The sequence below is a fragment of the Stenella coeruleoalba genome, assembly GCF_951394435.1.
Source record: "Stenella coeruleoalba genome assembly, chromosome: 16".
NCBI classification, from domain to species: Eukaryota; Metazoa; Chordata; class Mammalia; order Artiodactyla; family Delphinidae; genus Stenella; species Stenella coeruleoalba.
In genome coordinates this window covers 81,732,305-81,757,892 of record NC_137162.1, presented here as the reverse complement: position 1 = coordinate 81,757,892, position 25,588 = coordinate 81,732,305, and the positions used below count along the sequence as shown (strand labels likewise).

Here is a 25,588-nt window from a genome sequence, read left to right as displayed (position 1 = left end):
ACCTAAAGTGGCCCTTTGCGCGTTCCGCCGGGAAGCCCCATTTTATAAACCCCGTGTCGTGTCCTCCCGCTGCAGAGACGACTGACATGGATCGCGGAGGGACACTCGCGACTGAAGAGACGAGATGGCTTGTGGTTCAACTCACAAGTAAAACCTCACCCTTTGACTTCAGGCTGTCCGACATTTTGTGGCTTGCATTTTTTGGAGCGACGGTCAACTGGGCTACCTCTCCATTTGTAAACAACCGGCTTTCTAGGTCCCTGTTGTCCCCCTTTTATGGCGGCAGGTGGGATCAGGGGAGTGGGCGGGAAGGATGCTGGCAGGGGCGGGGCGGGCCAGGTCGCTGCGCTAATTCAAGATGCGCCCTCCATCCAGATAAGAGCTTGCTGTTAACAGCGGTTTTCTCTGCGAACCCTTAAAATTGCCCCAGGACTCCCCTAGCAGCGAGAGGCGAGCCCTCATTCGCCGAGCGGGCCCCCCTCGCCCCTCCTTTGCCCCCTCCCTGCCGCTCCTCTCGGCCCTGGAAATTACAACTCCTCGGCGCGCGGCGCCGGCAGGAGGCGGCGGCGGCACGGAGACCGGAGGGGATTCCCGAGCCAGCCGGGCGCTCGCCCTCCACCCGCGGGCCGCCGCGTCGTACGGCCAAGGTCACAGGCGCCGCAGGAGCAGCGGCGGCGAACCGGAGCAGCAGGGCCGTGCTGGCCGCGTAAAGAAGGCCCCGGGGCGCGTTCGGCCCGCGTCGGCAGCGGCCGCAGAGAGAGGCGAGAGAAGGTCTCCGGGCCGGCGGGGCCCCCCGAGGTAGTCGCGGGCGCAGAGGCCCGGCAGCTGAAGGCCCCCGGGTCGGCGAGAGCGGAGCTCGGGCTCCAGCGTCGGCTCCCGGGCGCTGTCCGCCGCCTCGTGGTGCTGAACCCAGCCGCGGGCCAAGAGGCCTGCTCGCCCGCCTTCTCACCTACAGATCGCCCGGACTGGCGGTGGCCACCGGCCAGGGCAAAAGGGGCCCCTGGGCAGCTGCCCACTGCACCCGAGGGGCTGAAACAGGAGAGCCAGCGAACCTCAGCCCGGCAGCCGGTCCTCATGTGGAGAGGAGAGGCGCGCAGCCGCCGGTGGCGGCGCTACTGCTGATTCATCCCCTAGAGCGTCTCGCAGGCCACCGCGAGGGCAGCCGACGAGCTCCGGATTCTGGCCGCAGGTTGCAGCCGCTGGTGCAGGAGCCTCGCGGGCAGCAGGTGAGGACCCGCTCTCCTTCCTCTTGCCCCCAGTCATCCGTGGGCGGTGGCCACAGGACTGAGAGAGGGGCGTGCCCCCGGCTTGCAAAGCAGTCATGCCCGTGTGACGCGCCCGCCTCCCCCTCACTGGTGCTAGCCACGCTTGCTCGCCTCTGCCCGTCTCCGGGGCTTGGGCCGTTCCACCCTCCGCGCCGAGCCGCTCTCTCCGCCGGCGCAGCGATGGAGGAGGAGCTGAAGTGCCCCGTGTGCGGCTCGCTGTTTCGGGAGCCCATCATCTTGCCATGTTCCCACAACGTCTGCCTGCCTTGCGCCCGAACCATCGCGGTGCAGACCCCGGACGGCGAGCAGCACCTGCCCCCGCCGCTCCTGCACTCCCGGGGCTCAGGGCTGCCCGCAGGCGCCGCCGCCGCCGCCGCGCCCCCTCCGGACCACGAGACGCCGGCTGGCCCGGCCTGCGGCGGCGGCGGCGGCGGCGGCGGGAGCGCGGCCGGCGGCGACCACGCGGACAAGCTGAGCTTGTACAGTGAGACAGACAGCGGTTACGGCTCTTACACCCCGAGCCTCAAGTCCCCCAACGGGGTTCGCGTGCTGCCCACGGTGCCTGCGCCGCCCGGCTCCTCGGCCGCCGCCGCCCGGGGCGCCGCCTGCTGCTCGCTGCCCTCGGCCTCCTCGAGCTCCATCACGTGCCCGCAGTGCCACCGCAGCGCCTCCCTGGACCACCGCGGCCTACGCGGCTTCCGGCGCAACCGACTGCTAGAGGCCATCGTGCAGCGCCATCAGCAGGGCCGCGGGGCCGCGCACGGGGCGTCCGCAGCCGCTGCCGTGGCCGTGTGCCAGTTGTGCGACCGCACCCCGCCCGAGCCGGCCGCCACGCTCTGCGAGCAGTGCGACGTGCTCTACTGCGCTGCCTGCCAGCTCAAGTGCCATCCATCCCGGGGACCCTTCGCCAAGCACCGCCTGGTGTCGCCGCCGCCGCCGCCGCGCGCGCCTGCCGAGGCCGCCTCTGCGTCTCCAGGCGCCGCCCAGGGCGCCCCCAGCGCAGGCGGAAGCTGCAAGAGCCCGGGTGCCACCGGCGCCGGAGCGGCGGGGGGCGGCGCGGCCCGCAAGTACCCTACGTGCCCTGACCACGAAATGGAGAACTACAGCAGGTACTGCGTGAGCTGCCGCGCCCCGGTGTGCTGTTTGTGCCTGGAGGAGGGCCGGCACGGCAAGCACGAGGTGAAGCCGCTGGGGGCCGTGTGGAAACAGCACAAGGTGAGCGCCCGCGGGCAGGGCACGGGGCGCGGACGCCAAGAAAAGGGCGCTCCCCTTCGTTAAATGAGCTGCAAGTGCTCTGAGCTGAGTGTTGGAGATGGGAAGGGCACGGAAGGACGACACCCTAGGTCCCCTCGCGCCTGAGGCTTTATGATTCCACCCAAAAGTCGTCTAGAATGCAGAAGCAGGACTCGTTCACTCCCCAAATTGACGAATAAATTACCTTGATGGCCCCTCTGGGTTTATGACACCTAGGGCCCCCTTCCTCCCTCTAAAAAGTTCATATTTTTTTTTCTTTTCTTTTTTTCTTTCTTTCTTTTTTAAAGTACAAGTGTTACCACCTGCTTGCAGGAAAATGTCTGATGCCACCCGTGCTTGGTTAATCTTCTCTGAAGGCAGGAAGGATTCTATCCCAACCCTCAGTGAGGGATACACTATCTCCCTTAGAGCAGAATTCCCATCAGCTTCTAGAGCAGAAAGTTTCCTACTCTCTCAGCTAGTCTCCAGCACTTTCTAACCCCAGAATGCCTCTCAGCTTACAGGGAAGATGTAATTCTTCATGCGCTTTATTTGAGACTTCGGGCGTGTGCCCTGTTAAGGAGGGAACCCACTGAGAGACCTTCTCTTCCTGGGACTCCAGGTGGCAGGAGTGCGGTGGAGTAAGCACTTAGTAGGACAGCCAGGCGCACTCATCGGCAGGCTGCTGAGGGCCATCTTTCCGGGGACTTGCCTGCAGGTGCCACCTCCCAAGTGGGAAGGAACAGCCGCTACAGGCAACTCGCACACACTTGTGGTGGCCAGTGTATCCTCATAGCTGACACCGAAGGAGAGAAGCCTTCAAACTCAGGGCAGGCCCTCGATCAGACCCCAGGGCAAGAGTGGGGTCAGCTTTTCTAACATTCACCTTAATTTCCTACTCAAAGGCCAGGCCGTGCAACTGGACTCACTGCCGTGGTCAGTGATCCGGGTCCTTTGTTCAAGGACTCCAGCTGCAAATTTGGACGTTTATCATTCAGTATCCTCTTTCCAGTAAACTCTTACCCCACAAAGAGGCAGGAGATCTCCAACTAGCCCAACAGGAAGTATGTATTCTGACTGAGGAGGAAAAACACGGGAAAGTAAGGCAGCTTGCCATGGTCCTCTCATATCATCCAACTGGAAATGGACAAAAAGGGGAGCATAGATGGGAGGAGAAGAAGGGACCAACCATTCATACTATAGATTTATTACATACAGTTCCTGTATAATTTCTGCTACAACATGCCAGTTGTTACTGTAACTCAACATTTTCAAACAAAAAAATTAGGCAAGAACAAATGAGGAACACTTCAGAAATCCACCTCGGAAAGGGAAATTTGCATAGTAGTTCAGAAAAGGGCGATCTGGAGTCAAATCCCTAATTCTAGAGCAGCGGTTCTGATTTGGGAACAGTTTCACTCCCCCTCCAGGACATTGCCAGTGTCTGGAGACAACCCTGGTTATCCCACTTAGGAGCTGCTACTGGCATCTAGGGGTAGAGGCCAAGGAGGCTGCTGAACAGGCTACAGGGCACAGAAAACCTCCCGCAAAACAATAACCCAGAAAAATATCAACAGTGCCTCTGAGAGAAACCCTGTTGTAAGTTACACAGACCTGGATCCAAATCTCAGCATTTGTAATTGACTGGCTGTAAGCGTTAGGCACAGTTTGAAGCCCACTGAATAATATCTAACTCAGATAATTGTTGTTGGGAGTAAGTATAATGCTGTACGTTTGGGCTCTAGCACAGTACCCAGCTCACAGTAACCGATATGTATTATTTATCATTATCGTTATTATAGTGCTAATACCACCAAACTTGCAGAAAGCTATAGGGCAGCAGCAAAGAGTACTTCTTTGACCTCAGTGACTTGGTAACCTGGTGAACACATGAGCTGGTAGTGTTTATGTTGAGTCCTAAAATAGCTTGGAGCTAAACGAGAATGTCTGCTGAGTGAGTTATTCATGTGATATGTTGTTGCATATTGCTTCAGGGTAATTGTAGCTGCCTTGCTTATTTCATCTTTCAAGTGAAGAGAGTCCTTTTACAAATAAAGAACTCTTTTGCAAAGTGGCTGTGATCAATTACCAAGACAAGGTTCACATTCAGATGTTCGGAGCTGGTAAATTTTCGCAGCCTAGAAGGCTAGAACGAATTCTGGCCGTTGCCAGCCAAACTTTTAGACTTAGTGAAGAGTGGAAACCAAAACGCGTTGAGATGAGTTTGCAGTCTTAAAAGAGATTAAGCCTCTTACCTGGAAAAGCGAGTTGGATAATGACCAAATGGCTTCAAGAACCAAGATCAGGCAGGGAAAACATTGGTCATCCTTGATTTGGTGTCCACAGCAGTTTTATAACATTTCTATCTGAGGAAATATGGAAAGAATATGTGATATTTGCTCAATAGAGTGGGACAGTTATCTGTGGGAAACACAGCTAAGCAGAATCTAAATGTCTCGATTTAATGCCACGTCTTCAGGGAACTAAGACATCCTCTTAAGTCCAGAAGGAATTCTCTGAGATAGTTTTGTGAAAAGCTGTTTTCAAGAATGAGAAGAAGGTCTGCTGTTCTCTTTCAGCAGGTGCTGTTTTTCTACAGAAAGGGCAATCATTCAGTGCTTCTTATGAGCATCTCAACTAGGGGCTGGAGATCAAAAGATAACAGAGGGAGCCTTGATGGACCGTTTGGTCTTGCTTTGTGGGCAGGCGTCTAGACCACCACTGTGAGCTGTGAAGGTGATTACTTTTGAAAGATAAACTAGTGCACTCAATTTCACACTCCCACCAGGGCAGTCTAAGTTCTTTAGTAAAACTTAAAAGTCTCTGGATTTTGTCGTTCTTGTCATCGTCGTCGTCTAAAAATCCCAGGAGCCATGACAAAGCTTGGTACACTACCAGAACGAGAATCAGGACAGAAATATTTCCCTAACATCCCTGGCTGGAGAAGCCTTAAACAAAGCTTTAATTCCTCTCTAGCACGACTGGAGCTTGCCATCTAATTAGTGATTCTTAGGGAGAGAGACATGTAAGTGACACTGAAATCTACTTTGAAACAAGATTGATTATCACTTTTCAAAAAAAGTGTAAACACACTGCTATATTTAAAATGGATAATCAACAAGGACCTACTGTACAGCAGAAGGAACTCTGCTCAATGTTATGTGGCAGCCTGGATGGGAGGGGAGTCAGGGGGAGAATGGATACATGTATAGGTATGGCCGAGTCCCTTTGCTGTGCACCTGAAACTATCACATTGTTAATTAGCTATACTCCAATATAAAATAAAAAGTTAAAAGAAAAAACAACAGTGTAAACACTTTAGGTCTTGGCCAAACACATTTTTAGATGATTCTCCTGGAAGAGGATTAATAATTTCAAAGAACTTCTGATGTGAAGAAACTATATGTTGTGAAAGATAGGACAGGGAAGGGAAGCTTTCCATGAGTGCTTTTGTCTTTTTGCCTATTGATTGTGGAATTCCAATTTTCCTGAAGGAAAGGGTCCAGAAGGAGAGGGTCACTGTGGGATGTACCTCTTACTAGTGTGACATGTCACAGAATGTCGGCAACCACTGTAATTCCTGCTGGGTGCAGGACTCTGAATTAAAAGTGCTTAAAAGTTGATTCTGGAACTGAGGAAGGGACCGCTGGATAAGCCCTTCCTCAGAAGTCTTTTGAGAACCATGGACAATAGAATAGAATCAAAACAAAAATCTCATTGTACCCCAGGATTACTGTTCCCAATGAGTCAGCACTTCACAAGAGCAAAGGAGATAGTGAGGTCTAGAAATCACAGGAAAGCCAGGACTTCCTGTTACTCCCATGCCCCAAGGACCTGCCAAAGGATACTTGGCTTCTCAGAAGCCTGGTCCTACCTTATTTTATCAGAGAGACAAAGAAAGGCTTTTAGTCTTTAAAGCCTCAGAGGAAAGACTTCCTCCATTAAAAGAGATAACACGTGAATGCCCAAAGCAGAACGTGTAATCATAACTGTATACGATCATAAGTATACTTATTCGAACATTTGTAGTACATCATAACACAGGGAATAGATGCGCTTTGTTAAGAATTAGAATTACAGAGGTAGAGATGTAGAAATTAAATACCAACCCCAAATTCCAGTTTGCAGAGAAAAAACATTTCTAACATTTTGGAGTTTTTTCTTCTAGAATTCTATTGTATATTTATTTTGTAACTGTCTTTCTTTTTTTTCGTCTAATCATACCGTACAAATATCTTTCCTGTCAGTTAATGAACATCACTTTTCCGTTGTAAGGATTTATTATGTTGCTTGATCCACACCCTGATGCTGGGCTCATCTAGGTGTTTTCAGTCTTTTGCTGTTAGGAACATTTTTCAAGTTAAATCTATGCCTTTCTTCTTAATAATCTCCTCAGGTTACGTTTCTAAATATGGAGTTGCTGTATCAAAGGAGAACTGTCTTCCAGACATCTGATGAACGTTGCCAAATTGCCTTGCAAAACGTTTATACCTATTTTTTCTCCCAACAGCAAAATTATATAAAAAATTAAAAATTCATGTAAACAGTGACCATTGGGGAAAACAATAAGGTGGATTGCCTTGTTTCTAGTAATAACTGTTGGCTACTTTCATTACATTATTGTTAGAACTACTTTTTAAAAGGGGATCACAAGTATCTAGATTTTTATATTTTTAACTACCAGTTAGTGATCTGCCTTCCCTCAAAAACTGCTTTAATAGGCATAACTAGTGCCTAAATAGCCCCTTTTGGATTTTAAGGCCCCTGAAAAGACCAAACCTTCGGGGCCCATCTAAGGCTCTTTAAAAAGAAATTTTTTATTTCTTTATTTTTATTTTTGGCTGCATTGGATCTTCATTGCTGTAAACAGGCTGTCTCTAGTTGCGTCGAGCAGGGGTGCGCGGGCTTCTCATTGCGGTGGCTTCTCTTGTTGCGGAGCACGGGCTCTAGGAGCACAGGCTTCAGTAGGTGTGGCATGTGGGCTCAGTAGTGGTGGCTCGCGGGCTCTAGAGCACAGGCTCAGTAGTTGTGGCGTGTGGGCTTAGTTGCTCCTCGGCATGTGGGATCTTCCCAGACCAGGGCTCGAGCCCGTGTGCCCTGCATTGGCAGGCGGATTCGTAATCACTGCGCCACCAGGGAAGGCCCTAAGGCACTTTTGAGTGGGGTCTGAACAGGGAAAAAGAGGGTTGGGTAGAGAGAAATGCTTGGCAGAAATCTTCTGGGAGGTCTGAAGTCTCTATCTCTGTGGCTAATCGCTGCAAGCCGAGAGTTGCTAAACAAATCCATCGGGGCCCTCAGAGCATGCGGCATGGAAGTATGCACCATCTGAGTGCAAGCCTGGATTTTTTGAGATGTTGAGTCCTTCACCAACTCTGAAGCTCTGGGAAATGAAGTGCATAGGCTGGCTTCTGTTCCATCTGCCGCAGACTGACAGAACCAATGGCAAGTCTGCTTAGACCCCTGGAAACGTGCGCTGACTCCAATAAGTAGTGGCTGCCGCGTCTTCTGAAACTACCCTGTGTTAACATCACCACTGTCTTTAAAGCCACTGGGGCTGTAGCCTGCCTTGTGCTTGGATTTAATTCCAAGGAGCTCAGTAATTCAGGAACAACTATTAGAAAGAACCCCTGTGTTACAAGCTTTGAAGTACATGCTTTCCTCATCATTCCACACATCTGGAAAACAAAAAGTGGGTTTGACAGAAGGCAAGAACCCATAACTTGAATTGCTTTTCTCTTCTCTTTGAAGATTATTTATGGAGTATCAGGGTTCCGAATTGAGGAGGACCTTAGAGACTGTGAAAGGACAACCCCACGTGACTACTGCAGGATGTGTTTCCTAGTGTACGCTCTGGTGGTCACTCCGTGGCTAAGCTGTTCTATTTTTAGCCTGCAGTGGGAGGTCCTTTATCTGGGTCGAGATTCTTGGTGGATGGGACCTTACTTGTGGATGTCAGTGAAACGGACTGTCCTAGAGGAGAGGGATCTCTCAATCTCTGAGACTGCCTAGAGGGGTCAGCAAGCTGGCACACCGCCTGCTTCTGTAAATAAAGTTTTACTGGAACGCAGCCATCCTCCTTTGTTTACCTTTGGCCCATGGCTGCTTTGGGCTCTAACGGTTGCTTTTGGTAGAGTTGAGTACTTGTGACCAGAGATCGGCAGCCTGCAAAGCCGAAAATATTTACTCTCTGGTTCTTTATGGGGAAAAAAATAAAAATAAAAGTGCCGGCTTCTAGACTAGGACCTCGCGACTCAAAGCGAGGTCCGAAGAGTAACAGAAGCAGTGCCGGGAGCTCGCTGCAGATGCGGACTCTTGAGACCCGCCACAGCCCTACCGACTCATGGTTTGAATTTAGCAAGATCCCTAGTTGATTCAGATGGACGTTCAAGTTTGAGAAACCTTAACGGGAATGCTTTGGGGGCTCCAGGGCGCTGGGCCCAACACTGTAACTGTGCAAGTCATCTCCAGCAGTGGGAAGTGGACTCTAGGGGGTCCTGGAGGTTTGAACCAGTCTTAATTACTCTGGGAATCTTCAGGTTCACCAGATTCTGGGTGCTGGGAGGCAATATGGTGCTCAAAGACCACCTGACCCAGAGGTGGGCGGGAGCCTCTGAGGGGTGGTGGTGCTGTCTGAGCCCTCCTGGGCCAGAGCGTAGGTGACTCATGAGAAGGGAATTCTGGGCAGACGCTCTTTGCTGCTTCCCTGGGTTTGAACAGAAACGTATATACTGCTGTTCGTATCTCTGGGTTTCCTTTGGGTTGTGTCTTCGTCGTTCTATAAAGGAGCAAAGCGGGCGCTCTGTCCACTCTTTAGGCAGTTTTAAAGGTCCTGGCCAGAGGGTGGAGGAGGTTGGAACTCTCAGAGCCGTGAGGCCTGAAGGAGCAGGAGAGAAGCAGGCAGGTATTGCGGGGCTCTCATGAGTTCACCCCTCCCCGCCTGGCATTGCGCCTTCCTAGGGTAGCCCGGTTCCTAACAGAGACCATAAACCCAACATCCTCCTTTTGCAGATGAGGAACGTGAGGCCGAGGGGCTTGCCACAGTTGCACAGCAATTTGTGAAATGATTCTGGAAAAACATGATCGATTCCTCCCTTGTACATTTTGATGAACTATAAAAATAACAGGATGCTCTGTGTATCTGAACAAAAACAGGTGCCTAGAGCATTCCCTAAAGAGTAATGAGGTATGGAAAAAATACAGGGTTAGCGGACACCTAGTCTAGACAGTGGGGACAGAGAGTAGGGCAACAGCCCCTCCCTTATTCAACGGATACGGGCAGCAGAAAAGGGAGATGAAAGGTTGAGGAGGACACAGTTCATCCTGTTCGGAGCAAAGAGGATAAAAGAACTTGAGTGCTGGAGGGAATCTCAAAGATCAGATAGCTCTGTCTCTTCATTTTTCATGTGGCTGCAGAGGGAAGAAGTGGTTTGCAGGGAAGGGTAGTCAAAGGATCCACAAGGGACAGAAACAGGTGAGGGAGTTGGAAGGGGTCTAAATGACAGATGTAACAGACGGGAACCTGGACCCCTCCACAGGAGGGTCTGGGCCTTGGTCACATGTCCTCTGAAAAGTCTATCCAGGCTGTGCATAGTTTAAAAAACACAGGTCAGGGTTGTGTTAGGAAAGTTTGGCAAATGTTTGTACTTATCCAATCTCCCAGTTCTTCCTTGTCGTTTGATTCTGGGTGGTAATCCATAAAACCAAGAAACCAATAAAACATGAGTCATCATAAGTGACAGTCCTCTTTAAAACAGAGGGTTGTGGCTTACATCACTCCATAAATAACGCGTCACCAAATGTCTGGCTACCTATCCGCTGAGCTGTGTACCCACAGGACCAAAAGTCAGCTCTGGCACTCACTGAGGATAACTTAAAAACTGATGATGCCTCTTGACCTGTAAGTCGTTTCCCTGAGCTTATGCCGCGAATGAGTACTTATTCTTCAAGCGACCTAATTCCTTATTCAGTCAACACGTAAGTCTTCAGTGCCGGTATCCTACCAGGCACCACTGTAAGCACCAAGGCCATGGAAGGGCATGTTCTTTTCCCTCAAAGAACAGAGATCCAGTCACAGGAGAGAGAAAATCAACACATGCATAAACAAGTAAATAAATTGGAGAATTTCGGATAGTAGTAAGTACTAGGATGGAAGTACAATAATGTGATGAAAAGCAGTTGGGCAGACTTCTTCAGGGCGAAGGTTGGAAAAGCAAGACTTGACGATTGGCTGAGAAGTAACCAGCCCAGCACACTTCTGAAGGCAGCTCGCTTCACAGGGACAGGAAGAGCCGAAGAACCGAGAACGGGAGTTGGGGGACCCCCACTGCGTCTGAAGGACAGAAACGTGCCTTTGCAGTACAGTGAAAAAGGTGGATAAGGTACAGGAGCAGAGACACAGGGAGGGTACAGATGACGCAGGGCCTGGCAGCCCACAGGGAACAGATGGGATTTTATGGTAAATGCAAAGAGAGGTGACTAGAGGACTTTAACCTGGGGAGTGATGTTTATTTTTTTAAATATATACGTATTTTAAATGTATTTATTTGGTTGCACTGGGTCTTAGTTGTGGCACGTGGGCTCCTTAGTTGTGGCACACAAACTCTTCGTTGCAGCACGCACGTGGAATCTAGTTCCCTGACCAGGGATGGAACCTGGGCCCCCAGCATTGGAAGCGTGGAGTCTTAAGCACTGTGCAACCAGGGAAGTCCCCTATTTTTTAAAAGATCTTTCTGACTGCAGTTGGGAAATGTGTGGTAGGGGGACGAGAGTAGGGGAAGGAAGACCACTTCCGAGGCTGTGAGAGTCACTTGGGCTGTAAATATGGGGGCTTGAACTCGGAGGGAGGCAGCAGGAATGGAGAGAAGTGTATGCATTCACATGCTGCCTGGGGTTCTCTGAGCTTCTTGGACTCGTGGTCTGATGTCTTTTATTATTTTTGGAAACTTTTTGTCTATTATCTCTCTCGATGATTCTTTTGCTCTGCCCTCTGTCTCTCATACTTCTGGGATTCCAATTACATGTGTGTTACGTTGTTTGATATTGTTCCACCGTTCTTGGATGCTCTCTTCTTTTTCCCGTAGTCATTCTTTTTGTCTCTGTTACAGTTTCATTCATTTCTGTGGACCTCTCTTTTAAGTTCACTGATTCTTTCCTAGGCTGTGTCAAGTCAACAGATTAGTCCCTTTCCATCTTCTCAGTTGTCCTGACCCTTCCCCAGCAATAGGAAGCCTTGAATGGTCTGGACCCAGGCCTGTTTCCTGCATCTTCTCCAGGAAGATTGGGTTTTTTCTTTTCCGTATCTCCAGCCACGTGGGATCTTCACTTTGCTCGGGGGGGAGGGGAGGAGTGGCTTAAGGTTTTTTTCTGGCGGGGATAAGGGTCCTGGTAGGGCTTTGTACTTTCCTGTGGTGACTGTCACATCTCTCCTTCAAGCCAGCTCTGCGGTGCAAATGTTTCCCTTTTTTAATCTAGTAGGCACTTTAGATTGTGCAAATGGTCAGGTTCCACTTTTCTCTTTGGTCGCTAAAATGCTTAGAGCCAAATATTTTGTGTGTACACAATGGATGTAATTATGTTATAAACTTTGAGCCTCATTTCTGGCTCCATTTTCTGCTCCCACCCTTGGTTTTCTTTCTTTTAAGTTATGCAACCTTGAATTCTGTAGACCCTTGCAAGCTGCCTTAAATCCCTTCTGAACTAACTAGGTTAATAAATAAATGAGTCGCCTGCTTGAATAAAACCACAGGGAACAAGAAACTTCTGGAAAACCTCATTAAAGTAGTCCCCTACTGGGACTTCCATGTTGATCCAGTGGGTAAGACTCTGCCCTCCCAATGCAGGGGGCCTGGGTTTGATCCCTGGTTGAGGAACTAGATCCCACACGCATGCCGCAGCTAAGAGTCCGCATGCTGCAACGAAAATCCTGAGTGCCGCAACTAAGACCCGGCGCAGCCAAAATAAATAAATAAATATTTAAAAAGAGGGGAAAAAAAAGATAGTTCCCTGCTTCTGAGCAGTGCCCAGTCACTGTTACAAAAGCTAAATACTGTTTGAAATGTTCAGATCAAGAAACAGGGACTTGCCCAGTCACTGGGACACATGACTGTTCCCTTCTCCCTGTTAGTCCCTTGTAATAAAGAAACTCCAAAATGACTGGTGTTGACAGCAGGATCATGTGTCCGGGTTCACATCCTTCATGTGAATATCACCACATACCTCCGTTCGTTTTGAGGGTGTGATTATCACCTCTCAAACTGGCTTCCTGTACGCGGATTTGCAGCTTATCACTGATGAATACTTGTCCTCCACACAGCCAGGCAGGGTTCCACCCCTCTAGCTTGTTGGGAGTATGAAGACGTTCAGAGGGGAAGTCAGGGCACGTTAAGGCCAGAAGACCCTGCCGAGGGGTGTCAGGAACCACGAGAGCTTTGAGATTTTTGCCTGTGTACAAGCTAACATATGCTCTTGCCGCGGTTCATGGATGTGGGCAGATGTGAGACTCCTGGGTCAGAGTTGGAAAACAGTCTTATCACTCACGGCAGCAGCAGCAGTCAGAGAATCGGCATGTCTGTGCCATTTGCCGGAGCCCAGTTCCCCCAGGGTGATGTGAAGAGAGCCAGATGACACCCCCACACACAGTAGGTTGCATTACAGAAGAGAGGAAGCTCAGCTCAGGGAGGCTGAATCTTCTGTAACATGCAGTGAGCACTGAGCTCTTCGCTCCAGAGGGAGACAGCAAGTCCAGTTCCCAAAGTTGTTTCTGCAGACATCCTTGGAAAGGTAGCCAGAACAAAGAGCAATCAGTGCCTCGCTGACGACACTTGTAAAAACCAAGAGAGCAAAGTTATCTTCCAACAGGAAGATTAAGTCAAAACGCAGGTAGTTCCTCAAGTGATTTCTGCTTGTATACATTATGGGTAACGTCTCCAAGCTCCTCTGGTTCTCCGAACTCCTCGCTTCGGTTGGGGTACCCAGACCTCGGGGTTTTTTCTGGATGGTGTGATGGCGATGGTGGTGAGGAAGGTGGTGGAATGTCTGTGGTGTGGGCCACAGGAAGTCTGAGGACAGCTAAGGTGGCTTTCATTCCTGAGTCCATTTGTCTCCTCTGGCACGTGAAGGACAAACAGCATCTCATGACTCTGTATGATGCAACTGAAACGTTCCACTGGACGAGCATGCCTTGGGCACCTGCTGTAACCCACAGGCTGTGCCGAGGGCTGTGGATGCACTTGAAACAGGCTGCAGGGAGCTCACAGACGCCTGGAAGAGGGGATGACTTTACTCCAACCTAATGTTTGCACAAACAATATAAAAAAGTGGAATAAGTGCCACAGTTGTCACGTGAATAAACTGATGAGGGACGAGACGGGAGAAGGAAGTTAATCCCGCCTGGAGATTTGCAAGGGGAAGGGGAAGGGGTAGTGAGCGGGAGGTTAAGCAGGAGATGGTGTGTGAGCTGGGGTCGTGAATGATGGGTAGGAGTTTTATTAGTTGGGAAAGAAAGGAGAGACTTCAATATACAGCACTGTGTGAGATGTTAAAAAAGATACTGAAAATCGAGTTCCTACTTCAAATAGCTTCTTATCTGCTGGTCGAGCACCAGGGATGAACGTACATTCACACGAAGCAGAGGGACCTTGAGAACCACGACACCACTTCTGATAAAAGTGAGGGAACTTGAAATACCCATCTTTTAGCATCTGAGACTCACAGACAACATTCGGGATCTGGAGAGAGTGGTGAGAGAACGATGGGAGAAATGGATTCCAGAAGCCACATGTAAAGGGACAGCTAGCTTGAGAGTCTAAGGAAGATTTAAACGTTGGCTTCATTTAAATTTCAGGGAAGAACTGGGGTAGGCTGGCTATAATCCCTTTGAAGGTTCTTGTAAATTTGCTTTCTTTTCCCAGGTTGTTATATTTATCCTGTTTGCCAGTAAAACCTGGCAGCAAAACCCTTTTGAACATCTCGATTTGCTTTGCTGAGTTAAGAGGAGAAGGGGGCCAGAAAAGAAGTGAGGGAACTGTATGGGAAAAGAAGGAGTAAGGCAACGGCGGAAGGAACTTGGGAAAAGGTTGATAAAGACGGCGATCTTGCACTGGTCATTAGCTCGAGCCTTTCAGAGGGACAGGAGGGCCCGTCTCTCCATTTCCTCACAAGAAATAAAGAGCAGTAGCAGAGCGCAGATAACTGGGGCTAAACCCTAAGTGTTAATGGGCGCAGAGCAGAGTCAGATCGATGGCAGACTGCAGGGAAGGCTGTATGGAGGGGACTGGAGCTGAGCTGGGTTTCAAAGTGCTGGGAGGATTTGGAGAGGTGAAAGGAAGGAGGTATCCAGACAGGAAAGGAGCGTGTCCTTTTTGTGTAATTTGATCATGGATAGAAAGCTCTAAGACACGTCCTCATGATCGTCACAAAAACCATCCTATTATGGTTGCCGGTGACTGGAGTTGGCCTGATCCCAGTGAAGAGGCAGTTTGGGTTACGGGTGATAAAAAACATCACCTGGCTTTGCCCCGTGTATGGCCTTTGTACAAGTACAAAGTCAGGATTCTGGTCTGGGGAATTTGTGCGCCCACCATCCTATCCCAGGCTGGTTTGCTACCACTGGAACATGATCTGAATGACTCTTTTTTTTTTTTTTTCTTGCAAATACCTCTTTGAGATCCTGCTTTCAGTTTCTTTTTTTTTATAAACGTATTTTGTTTATTTATTTTTGGCTGCGTTGGGTCTTCGTTGCTGCACGCAGGCTTTCTCTAGTTGTGGCGAGCGGGGGCTACTCTTCATTGCGGTGCGTGGGCTTCTCACTGCGGTGGCTTCTCTTGTTGCGGAGCACGGGCTCTAGGCGTGCGGGCTTCAGTAGTTGTGGCATGCAGGCTCAGTAGTTGTGGCTCACGGGCTCTAGAGCGCAGGCTCAGTAGTTGTAGCACACGGGCTTATTTGCTCCGCGGCATGTGAGATCCTCCCGGACCAGAGCTCCAACCCACGTCCCCTGCATTGGCAGGCGGATTCTTAACCACTGCGCCACCAGGGAAGCCTTTGTACTCCCAGTACCCAGCAGAGCAGCTGGAACCCAGTAAGCCACGAGAAGCATCAATTTAATAAGTGAATGGTGACAACACCAAAATGTATTCTAATATCAGCACCGTAAATGACTATTCCAGTGGGGTCCCTTTTAGCTTCATGGAACAGAGTGATTCATGCAGGAGGGGGCACTCCAGGGAACAGTGTGGAAAATGAGGGCAGGAGGAATTACGCATTTTTCTGGGCCCCTTATTGAAGAGAGCCATTCACGCTCATTAGCATAGCACACCCCTCCCCCATTAGATGAGCTAACGGTTTTGGAAACAATCAGCTGATCTAGTGGGACGACAGAAGCCAGCTGGAAATATCGGTGGGATTTTTCCCAGATGTTAGCTGTTACATCTTGTCCGGAGAACAGATCGAGTCTCAGTTTACTAGACTGCCATTCCCGAACTCTTTCGTGCTCCCGAGGTAGCAGGATGCGTCGAATAAGAACGTTCGTTTTAGAGACGACTCTCCTAAAACTCTACCGCTTGCCAGGGAGTGAGATCGTGCATTTTGAGAACTCATGACAGGGGACTTCCCTGGTGGCACAGTGGTTAAGACTCCGCGCTCCCAAGGCAGGGGGCCCGGGTTCGATCCCTGGTCAGGGAACTAGAGTCCACACGCATGCCGCCACCAAGAGTTTGCGTGACGAAGAAGCCCGCGAGCTGCAGCTAGGGAGCCCACCTGCCACAGCTAAGACCCAGCGCAACCAAATAAATAAATAAAAGGAGCTCGTGGCAGCGCACACCACAGAGTACGTGCTCGGTGAAAGAAAGCCAGAATCATAATCGGCCCCACATCGTGATTACTGTGAGTGTCAAGGCCAAGCACGGTGGGAAAGAAGAGGCGACTGTTTCAGGGTCTGAGGTTGTTCCCAAGAGCCCTCTTGTGGGAGGGCTGAGACGCAGCCGTCACCCTAATGACGCAGTTGTCCCTTGCTGGGCCTCTTCACCACACCACATGAACAGGTGCCACAGAGATCTATCCTAGGACTGCCCGGACCAACCTTCTGGTCGCCACTGACTGATATCATGGGAAGGATCTGGATTGAAATCAAGAGCTCTGGGTTCAGTTTGGAGCTGTGTCTCGAGATAGGTCTCTTAATGTCTCTCAGCCTCAGTTTCCACACTTGAAAGGTATGAGGACGAAGCGAGATGAAGTAAAGGTTCGCATGGCAGCTGCAGGGCACTCAGTTTATTGTAACCCCCGACCTCTTTCCTGAAGGAATAAGCAGCTTGGCCGCGTCCCCTCTTCTCTAAAGAACCCAAAGCCCACTTTATGGTGTAGAGAAAGACTGTGTGTAATATGATTCCATTTAGTGAATATATATGAAAAACATGTGTTAGAATAGGAGTAAAAACTGTGCATAGGGTACTAGTTTCCTGGGGCTGCTGTAACAAATTATCACAACCTGGGTGGCTTGAAACAACCAAAATTTATTGGCTCACAGCTCTGGAGGCTGCAAGTCAGAGATCAAGGTGTCACAGGGCCACGCTCCCTCTGAAGGCTCTGGGAAGCCTTGATCCAGGCCTCTCTCCTGGCTTCAGGGGGTGCCTTGGCCTGTGGCCACATAACTCCAGTCTTGCCCCTGTGTGTGTGTGTGTGTGTCTGTGTCCAAATTTCCCTTTTTCTAAAAACATCAGTCATACTGGATGAGGGGCCAGTCTACCCCACTATGACCTCATCTTAGCTAACTACACCTGCAGTGACCCTGTAAGTCACATTCGGAGGCACTAAGGATCAAGACAGTGAAAGACAATCGCAAGTTACCAACCAGGCAGAGGAAGCCGGCTGTCTCCTCGTACCCTGTGAAAATGCTTGGCTGGATTGAATTTGAATTGTTTTCGAGCAGAGACTAGGCACTCTAAGGCGAGTGGGAGTTCAGATTCCGGTCGTGGGTCGGGGAGAATGAAGGTTTTGAGGTGGGAGAGGGGCTGTGGTGTTGGGTGGACAGCGAGGGCCCTGGAGACTCTGGGTGGAGAGCAGGAGAGGGGATGGAGGAGAGAGGGGGCTCTCAAAGGGAGCCTTGGCATCCTGGCGACTTTTCCCTGAGCCCTTATGAAGATCACCACAGTCAATTATGTTGAAAATATTAGCCATCCAGGGTTATAGTAAGAAATGGTATTTTTGCATCAAGACATTGTTCTGGAGTTCAAATGTCCTGAATCAGAGGGCATTTGGGGAAAGAGCAAGTGACTCTCTTCAGTTGTAAAATTGCTTAGCTGCCCAGGGTAGAAATTTCAAATGAGATCTTAGTAACATATGAATTTTTTTAATGAAAGTAACTTTATTGTTTTGTCTAATTATAAAAGAATAATATGCATTATTTTTAAACATTCAGACAATACAGAGGAGATGCAAAGAAACATGTGAAAAATCACCTCTACTCTTACAATTCTTACATGTGTGATACACACACACATTTATATAATTACCTTAATAGCGATCATATATATGTATATAATTTTTAAATAAATGAGCTCTTCTTACATGTGCTTTTGGAATAATGTTTTTCTTTCCGTTGAACAATCTGTTATGGAGATTGTCCTACATCGATATAGAAACACGTTGCCATTTTAATGGATGTTGGGTATTCATTCATGTGGATAAAACATCACTGATTTAATCATTATTCCTGAACATTTAAGATCATGTACGAAGTTTTACTATTTTTAGTAATGCGATGACCGCTCTTGTACATACATCTCTGGATGCTTTTATCCTAGTATTCCCTTTAGGATAAAGTCCTATACAAACATTAAAACATTTTAGGGATTTATTTCTTACCTTTCCCTGAAATATGAAGCCAGGATCTTGTCTTTAAGGAGCAATTCTTGGGACTTCCCTGGTGGTCCAGTGGCTAGGACTCCACGCTCCCAATGCAGGGGGCCTGGGTTCGATCCCTGGTCAGGGAACCAGATCCCACATGCTGCAACTAAGAGTTCGCAAGTTGCAACTAAGAGTTCGCATGCCGCAACTGAAGATCCCAAGTGCTGCAACTAAAGACCAGCGCAGCCAAATGAATAAATAAGAAGCAATTCTCAACCGCTCTGTGTCTCCCCGGGTGCCATCTTCCTCTCCTGCCCCTCTCGCAAACGCTCTTCTGCCAAACCTATCGCACTGGTGTCGGCAGCAGGACGGAGAGAGAAGGCAATGGTAGAAGGAGGGGTTTGGTGACCCAGGGGAAGGAAGAAAAAAGTCACGTGTTTTAATGTGTTATTTGATTTTAATTGTCACAGCTAAGTAGGTAGTATAATCCCCAGCATGTAGATTCTAATAAGAGAGGAAGAACTTGCCCAAGAGCATATGGCTAGTAAAGGAAAGCCAAAGTCTGCCTGACTCCAGAGACCGTTTTGCTAGATTTAATTATTTGTTCAAAATATTTTCTGCTCTCCTTGTGGGAAAGCTGTACTTCTTTCTCCATTGATATAAGGCTGGGCCGTGTAACTTGCTCGGGCAAATGAATGATAGAGGAAGTGATGTGTGCTACCTCCCAGGAGAAGCTTTAACAACCAAGGTGTGTTTCTGCTATAGCTCCTTTTCCTCTGCTATGAGGTTAAGATGTCTCAAATATGGGATACGCTCCTCTAGCTTGGATCCTGAAACAAAGAGGGCATGTGACCTGCAATGCGCATCCAGTGTGAGCAAGAAGTAAACCTTCATTGTTGGAAGCTTCTGAGTTGGTGGGGGATGTTTGTTACTGCAGCTTACCAAGCTGAGGCTATCTAATACAACCACACTGTTTCCATTTCACTTTCTTGTGTCTCTTGCCTGAGCTAGGCCCTGGTTATTGGTCAAAATATTTCTATCTTTTCCTTTGGTTGCAGAAGAATGAGGACACGGTTTTTTGTTTTTTTAATTTATTTATCTTTGGCTGCTTTGGGTCTTTGTTGCTGCACACGGGCTTTTGCTAGTTGCAGCGAGCGGGGGCTACTCTTTGTTGTGGTGCGTGGGCTTCTCATTGTGGTGGCTTCTCTTGTTGCGGAGCCACAAGAGCAGGAGAGGAGTCTGCAAAGGCTTCTGGGGATGCCAACGTAGGGAGATTTCTGCAGACAGAGACAAGCAGAGGGAGCTGTGGGTCCCATGGAGCAGTCTTCTCCTTGCAAATGTCCAGGAGAAAGCAACACCTAGAGAACAGCGATTTATAAGAAATAAAAGACCAGTGTGTCTTCTCTTTTTACAACCAGACCAGCACTGCTGGCCTTGCTTTATACAACTTCCAGGAACCAAATAAATCGCTTTTGCATTTTTGGCCTCTTCATGGAGATTAAGGCAGATTGTCCCAGCCCTGATGGAAGATGGAGGCCAGGGCTGTGAGCTGAAGGAAGTAGCCCACCTGGAGGCAGGGAGAGGAGTGTCTTCCTGGGGACTGGGTAGGGGATGGGCATGGGGTGTGGTGCTTGTGGGCTGTGTTGTGGAGCCAAAGAATACTGGTTGGGAAGGACACCAGCTTCCTTTAGAGGATGCTGAAGGTCTCTGGGTCTCTTGGTCCATGGAGCAGACTTTTGGGAGGAATGTCTCAGAACGCACCTGGAGCAGCCCTGCCTGACAGACAGGAGGACTAGCCCTCACCATAAGCTCATGGGCTTCAGTAGTTGCGGCACACGGGCTCAGTAGTTGTGGCTCACGGGCTCAGTTGCTCTGCGGCATGTGGGATCTTCCCGGACCAGGGCTCGAACCCGTGTCCCCTGCGTTGGCAGGCGGATTCTTAACCACTGCGCCACCAGGGAAGCCCCAAAACACTTTTTTAAATTTAGCAGTGTTCTCTACCAAATCCATACCTAGACTTCTTTCATACTTGATTTTTATTTTTTAATGTGGGCTTTTTTCCGTGATCCCTCAACCATAGAGAGACAGGCGTTCCCTGTCACACATACAGCTCCTGGAATCGGGCATGCTGTCTGGAGGTGACTAAAGGATGCCTTTTTGATTACTTGGATCTTCTCTGAACTTCTTGTCTTTACCCTGAACCTTTTTCTGGATAGTTTCATTTCGCTTAAAATCCATGTGTTCTCTTTTGAGAGAAACATAAATCTAGCACTTCCTGAGCGAGTTTGAAATGACAGTATGAGACACGTAGTGTACCTCGCAAGCTTGTTTTCCTCCTAATATCTCTACGTGGTTAGTGACAAATGAGGGCTGTATAATCCTTTTTGATAGTGAGTTACCCCCAAAGTGTAAGAAGTGAAGTTCCATGACCAGTCTGACGTTACATTGCATGTCGGATGCAAAGCAGAAATGGAGCTCTGGTACTTGCTTCTGATCCTTGGTTCATTTTATAACTTCTCCGCCATATTGTCCAATAAAAAAATAACTAATTAATGCATCTGTTCAGCAAATACTTATTGACTATACACCGATAGCTCATACAGAGATGAAGCAGACCAGGGTACCCATCCTGTAAGACCACACAGCTGAGCAGAAGAAAGGGTAAATGCATGATGGCAGTCCAGTATAATGAGGTGTGGGGTGGCATGGGGGCCCAGAAAAGGAGCATCTCCACCGGCCTTCAGGGGGTGGCATGGAGGGGAAGCAGCATGAGAGAGGGACGTCTGAGCTGAGTTTTGAATGATGACTTGTGGGTGCTGGCAAAGCAAGGGGGAGACCACATCAGGCAGGTGAACAGAGATGCAAGGGTGTCGAGGGATGGAGCAGACTGGCAGGTCGTGCCGAGGTGGCTTGTGTCTTGAAGGTGGTACAGGCTGCTGCCCTTGCCTGTTCACTCCTACAGGAACTGACAAGCCCACGCTCTGGGGGGGACATGGAATTTCCAATTATTCTGGATCTGGTTCCTGCATGTGTGAGCTCTTGAGGGTCATTTGTAAATTTATTTATTTATTTATTCATTTATTTATTTATTTTTGGCTGTGTTGGGTCTTCACTGCTGCGCGCGGGCTTCTCATTGACGGGCTCTAGGAGCACAGGCTCAGTAGCTGTGGCTCACGGGCTCATTAGTTGTGGCACACGGGCTTAGTTGCTCTGCGGCATGTGGGATCTTCCCGGACCAGGGCTCGAACCCGTGTCCCCTGCGTTGGCAGGCGGATTCTTAACCACTGTGCCACCAGGGAAGTCCCTCTTGAGGGTCATTTGGCACTAACTGACTCTCTTATCAGAATGGGATGCAACCGTGTGCGCATGGGTACATGCAGTGAGGTAGCCAGTTCCCTTCAGGCCTGCCTCATTCTTGACCTCAGCGTTAAGTCCTAACCAGAGAAGTTTGGTTGGTGGCTCTGAAAGATCAATACTGGCAGCTTAAAGGTCCCTGTTGACGAGCTGAACTGCTCCCCCTGCACACCTGGGGCAGGAGCTCACCGAGAACCTCTGAGCTGTCAGCATTTTGGGGAATCGGAGTCTGAAGCCGAGCTGTGGTCAGGGCGGAGGAGAGGCCTCTCGCCATCAACCGTCTCCAGAGGGACTGAGCTTATGCAGCTGCAGCATGAATCACTAATTACAACATAGATATCTTTGTGTTTGTTTAGCCTTCTAGCCAGTTAGAGCGAAAGAAACCAACTGTGGTTCACTTGAATTGAAGAAAATTTACTGGAAAAATAACATGCTTGTTTCTAAGCATTTCCAGAATCCGAGGGAGCTTTGAGAGCCATGTTCAAAATTACAACAGGGACCACATACAGCCCTGCGTGTTTGCTAGCCTCTGTTCTCAGCACCTCACAGGTAGCGGCTCAATCCCACGATAACACCACAAGGTACCTCCTGCAGGAAGAGACTAAACAATTCACCCAAGGGCACAGAGGATGTGAGCTGGGATCCAAAGCTGGCATTCAGGTTCCAAAGGCCTTCTCGAGCCCTAAGAAGCAGGAGCTACAAGAATGGTCTCCTCCCGGGAGTCTGGTCAGGGACCTGTAGAACAAGTGCCTGTATTTCTGCGTTCCTTTGCCCCTTTCTCAGTTTTGAGTTCCAAGGAGCTGACATACTCCCAGCTAGAGCAGGGCATGTGCCTGCCCCTTGTTGGGTGACGACAGTGGGACTGGGGCCATGATCCCAGTCCTACCAGATGGTACCTGGAGGGAAAGAGGCAATTTCTCAAGGCAAAACAAAAGTATCGTTAGGAAGGTTAATGGACGGCCAACAGCAGGGAAGCAGCGGTGCCTGCGATGGTCTGGAGAAGCCCTGTCTGGGATCTCATTATGCTCAGAACCCCCGTCCCTAGAGTGTCAGCCCCTGAGCCCAGGGCTCTCCACGCAGGCTCTCTCTTAAACCTTGGAATAGCCCTTGGGGTGCACATCACTGCCCCCATTTCCAGTGAGGACACAAAGGCTCACACAGAAACTTGGTCACATAGAACCAGGCTTAGAGTTCAGCCCTTGACTCCATAGTCCAGTCCACGCATGGCGAGGCTCCTGGGCACGCGGCTGGCAGGTCCAGGAGCTTAGTCCGCTCTCCGGCCTGGTTAGCGTGAGGCTGAGCCGAGCTTCTGGGGAGCTTTGCCCCCGTCACCACCTCCCGTCCGCCAAAGCCTGAGTGGCTGGCTCGGCGGTGGGAACGGGGGATGTCAAACCAGCCACCTTGTGGTCACACCTCAGCCACTCCTGGCCTTTTCCCCCCGTTGTCAGGGTTCACAGCTCTGTGATCTCAAACCTCTGGGAGGGAAGAGCCCTCCATCCCCTGGGCCACCCTGCATCCCACCCGCCACTTTGGAGGGACCGAGGGAGGAAAGTCAGAAGGTATCCAGCTCTAGTTTTACTCAAGTCAAGTGGGGAAGGAGTGGTGCTCAGGAGATCCCACCAGGGCGGGCCCCCCAGGGAGAAGCCCCGGGAAGAGGCCCCGGGCCCAGCAGGATGGGCAGGACGGGCCAGGCGGTGAGGCGGGGTCGCCACAGCCGTCGGAGCCCCCGGAAGTCAACCTAGACACCTCCCGCTGCACACCGGGGCCCCGCCCGGGGGAGCCAAGACTCACCCCTGCTTCTCTGCTGCCCCAGAGCACAGAGCACTAAACTCAGTCAATCCACAAGCCACGCGAGCGAGCGCCTGTTGTGTGCAGGCCCCGCGCTGGGCACACGGATGAATTCACGTCTCACTGGAGGAGCCTCGCTCCACTGAGGGCCAGGGGACAAGTAACTAGATACCAGACAGACGGTGACAAGGACTAAAATTGGGGGTAAGCAGGAGGCCAAGGGGGAGCAGAGGGGAGGAGGACCCCACAGACTCATGGAGTCCGGGAAGACTTCATGGATAAGGAGAAGTGCACCTGGCCTTGGGCAGGCTGATCCAGGGCTCCAGGTGGGCGTTGTGAGGGCAAGGGACGGCTGGGACAAGGCTCACAATGCAGGGGGGGAAGCGAGGGGAGCGGATCTGCTGGAAGCCAGGGTCTGGGTTCAAAAGCCCCAGGGAGGGCGGAGGTGCTGACCCCCCACCAGCACACCACTGGGCCTCCTCAGCTGTAGGTGGCCGACGGGTGCCTGTTGACGAATCAGCCAGTGACTGGGTGAAGGTCTCGACGGCCAGGCTGCAGGGTTCCCCTCTTGCTCAGCAAGAGCCACAGGAGAGGAGACCTTGAGCCCCAAGGGCCAGGAGGAGAGAGAGTCCAGCAAAGACGCCATTTCTTACTGAAGGAGGAGTGCATTTCCAGGCAGGACAGAACAGATCGGGGTCTACCCTGGTTTATGATTTAAGCAGGACAGCTGTGAACCTCCCACTTTAAACCCTTTTGTATTAGTGTGTGATGTGAGTGTATCAAGGTACAGTCGCCCCGCTGTATCTGAGGATTCAACCATCTGTGGATCAAAATTAGTTGAGGAAAAAAATTCCAGAAAGTTCCAAAAAGCAAAATTTGAGTTAGCCACATGTTGGCAACTCTTTTCATAACATTTACATGGTATTAGGTGTTTTAAGTAATCTAGAGATGGTTTAAAGTATGTAAAAGGCTGTGTGTGGGTTACATGCAAATACTACCCATTTTATGAGGGACAGTTCTGGAGGCCAAGTCTGAGATCAGGGTGTCACACGGCCCTGAAGTCTCTAGGGAAGGATCTATTCCAGGCCTCTCTCCCAGCCTCTGGCAGTTGCTTGCTTTGTGGTAGCATAACTCCGATCTCCACGTGGCGTTTTCCCTCTGTGTACATCTGTCTCTGTGTCCACATTTCCCCTTTTTATAAGGACACCAGCCACATTGGATTAGGACCCACCCTAATGACCAAATTTTAACTTGCGTACCTCTGTAAAGACACCGTCTCCAAATAAGGTCACATTCTGAGGTCCTAAGAGTTGGGACGCGGACACATCTTTTTAGGCGGCCATAATTCAACCCATAACACCTCCCCTTGAGGCTGCCCAGGGTGCAGCCTTGAGTCGGGAAGGGCCGCGTGATGGAGAGGTGGCGCTCTGGCCGTGTTGCTTCTCTCCTGCTGCCAGAGGCCTGTACCTACACACGCCCACGAGGCCCATGTCTGCCGAATCCGCAAGGCCAATTGGGCTGCTCATCTTACCGGGCATATGAGTCTTAAACAGAAGATAAACCCAAGAGAGGAAAGTTCCGAAGCTCCCCAGGCAAGTGACAAGGCCAGGAGGTCACCGCTGTGTTAGCTGTTGGTGTCCCAGGGGCTGGGTCCTTGGGACCCCCTGGCAGGAGGGAGCATTTGAGAGGAGGCGGGGAGGGGGCCTTACCATGGGAGGGTGCGGGGCCACCTGCCTGGGCGGAAAGTCAGTGGCCACAAGTGCCCAAGCCTCTCAGGAGGGTGCTTCGAAGGTAGTTTCTCTGCTTGTCCAGGAGCCCCTGACGTTTGATTTTCTTAGACGAGCTCTCCACATCGCTCTTTTATTACTGCTGTTCTGTCAAAGGATTAGGACACTTTTAACTCATTTTAGGGATCATCGTCACCCACGAATTTGAAAAGCCAGCACCTGTTAGTGAGTGGAGGAGGAAAAGGGGGAGGAAACGTGCCTTGGCCCCATTTCACAGCCTCTTCCTCTGTGCTGAGTGAGCGTGCCAGACACTCGGTGAAAATTCGGCTGTCCTTGACCGTGTGCCCCAGAAGCGCGGGAGCAGGGCGGCTAGCTCTCCTAGCG

The 25,588-nt window shown here is 50.3% G+C and overlaps 1 protein-coding gene across 1 annotated transcript in view; it reads left to right on the top strand.

Moving 5' to 3' along the window:
• The first annotated feature begins 751 nt into the window (after positions 1–751).
• The window catches only part of TRIM67 (tripartite motif containing 67), a 49,390-nt gene continuing 24,553 nt past the window's right edge, over positions 752–25,588 (top strand). The window contains exon 1 of the mRNA XM_079899624.1: positions 752–2,480. Within this exon, the coding sequence (XP_079755750.1) occupies positions 1,446–2,480 (1,035 nt within the window). The 5' untranslated portion in view covers positions 752–1,445. The remainder of the gene's footprint in view (positions 2,481–25,588) is intronic.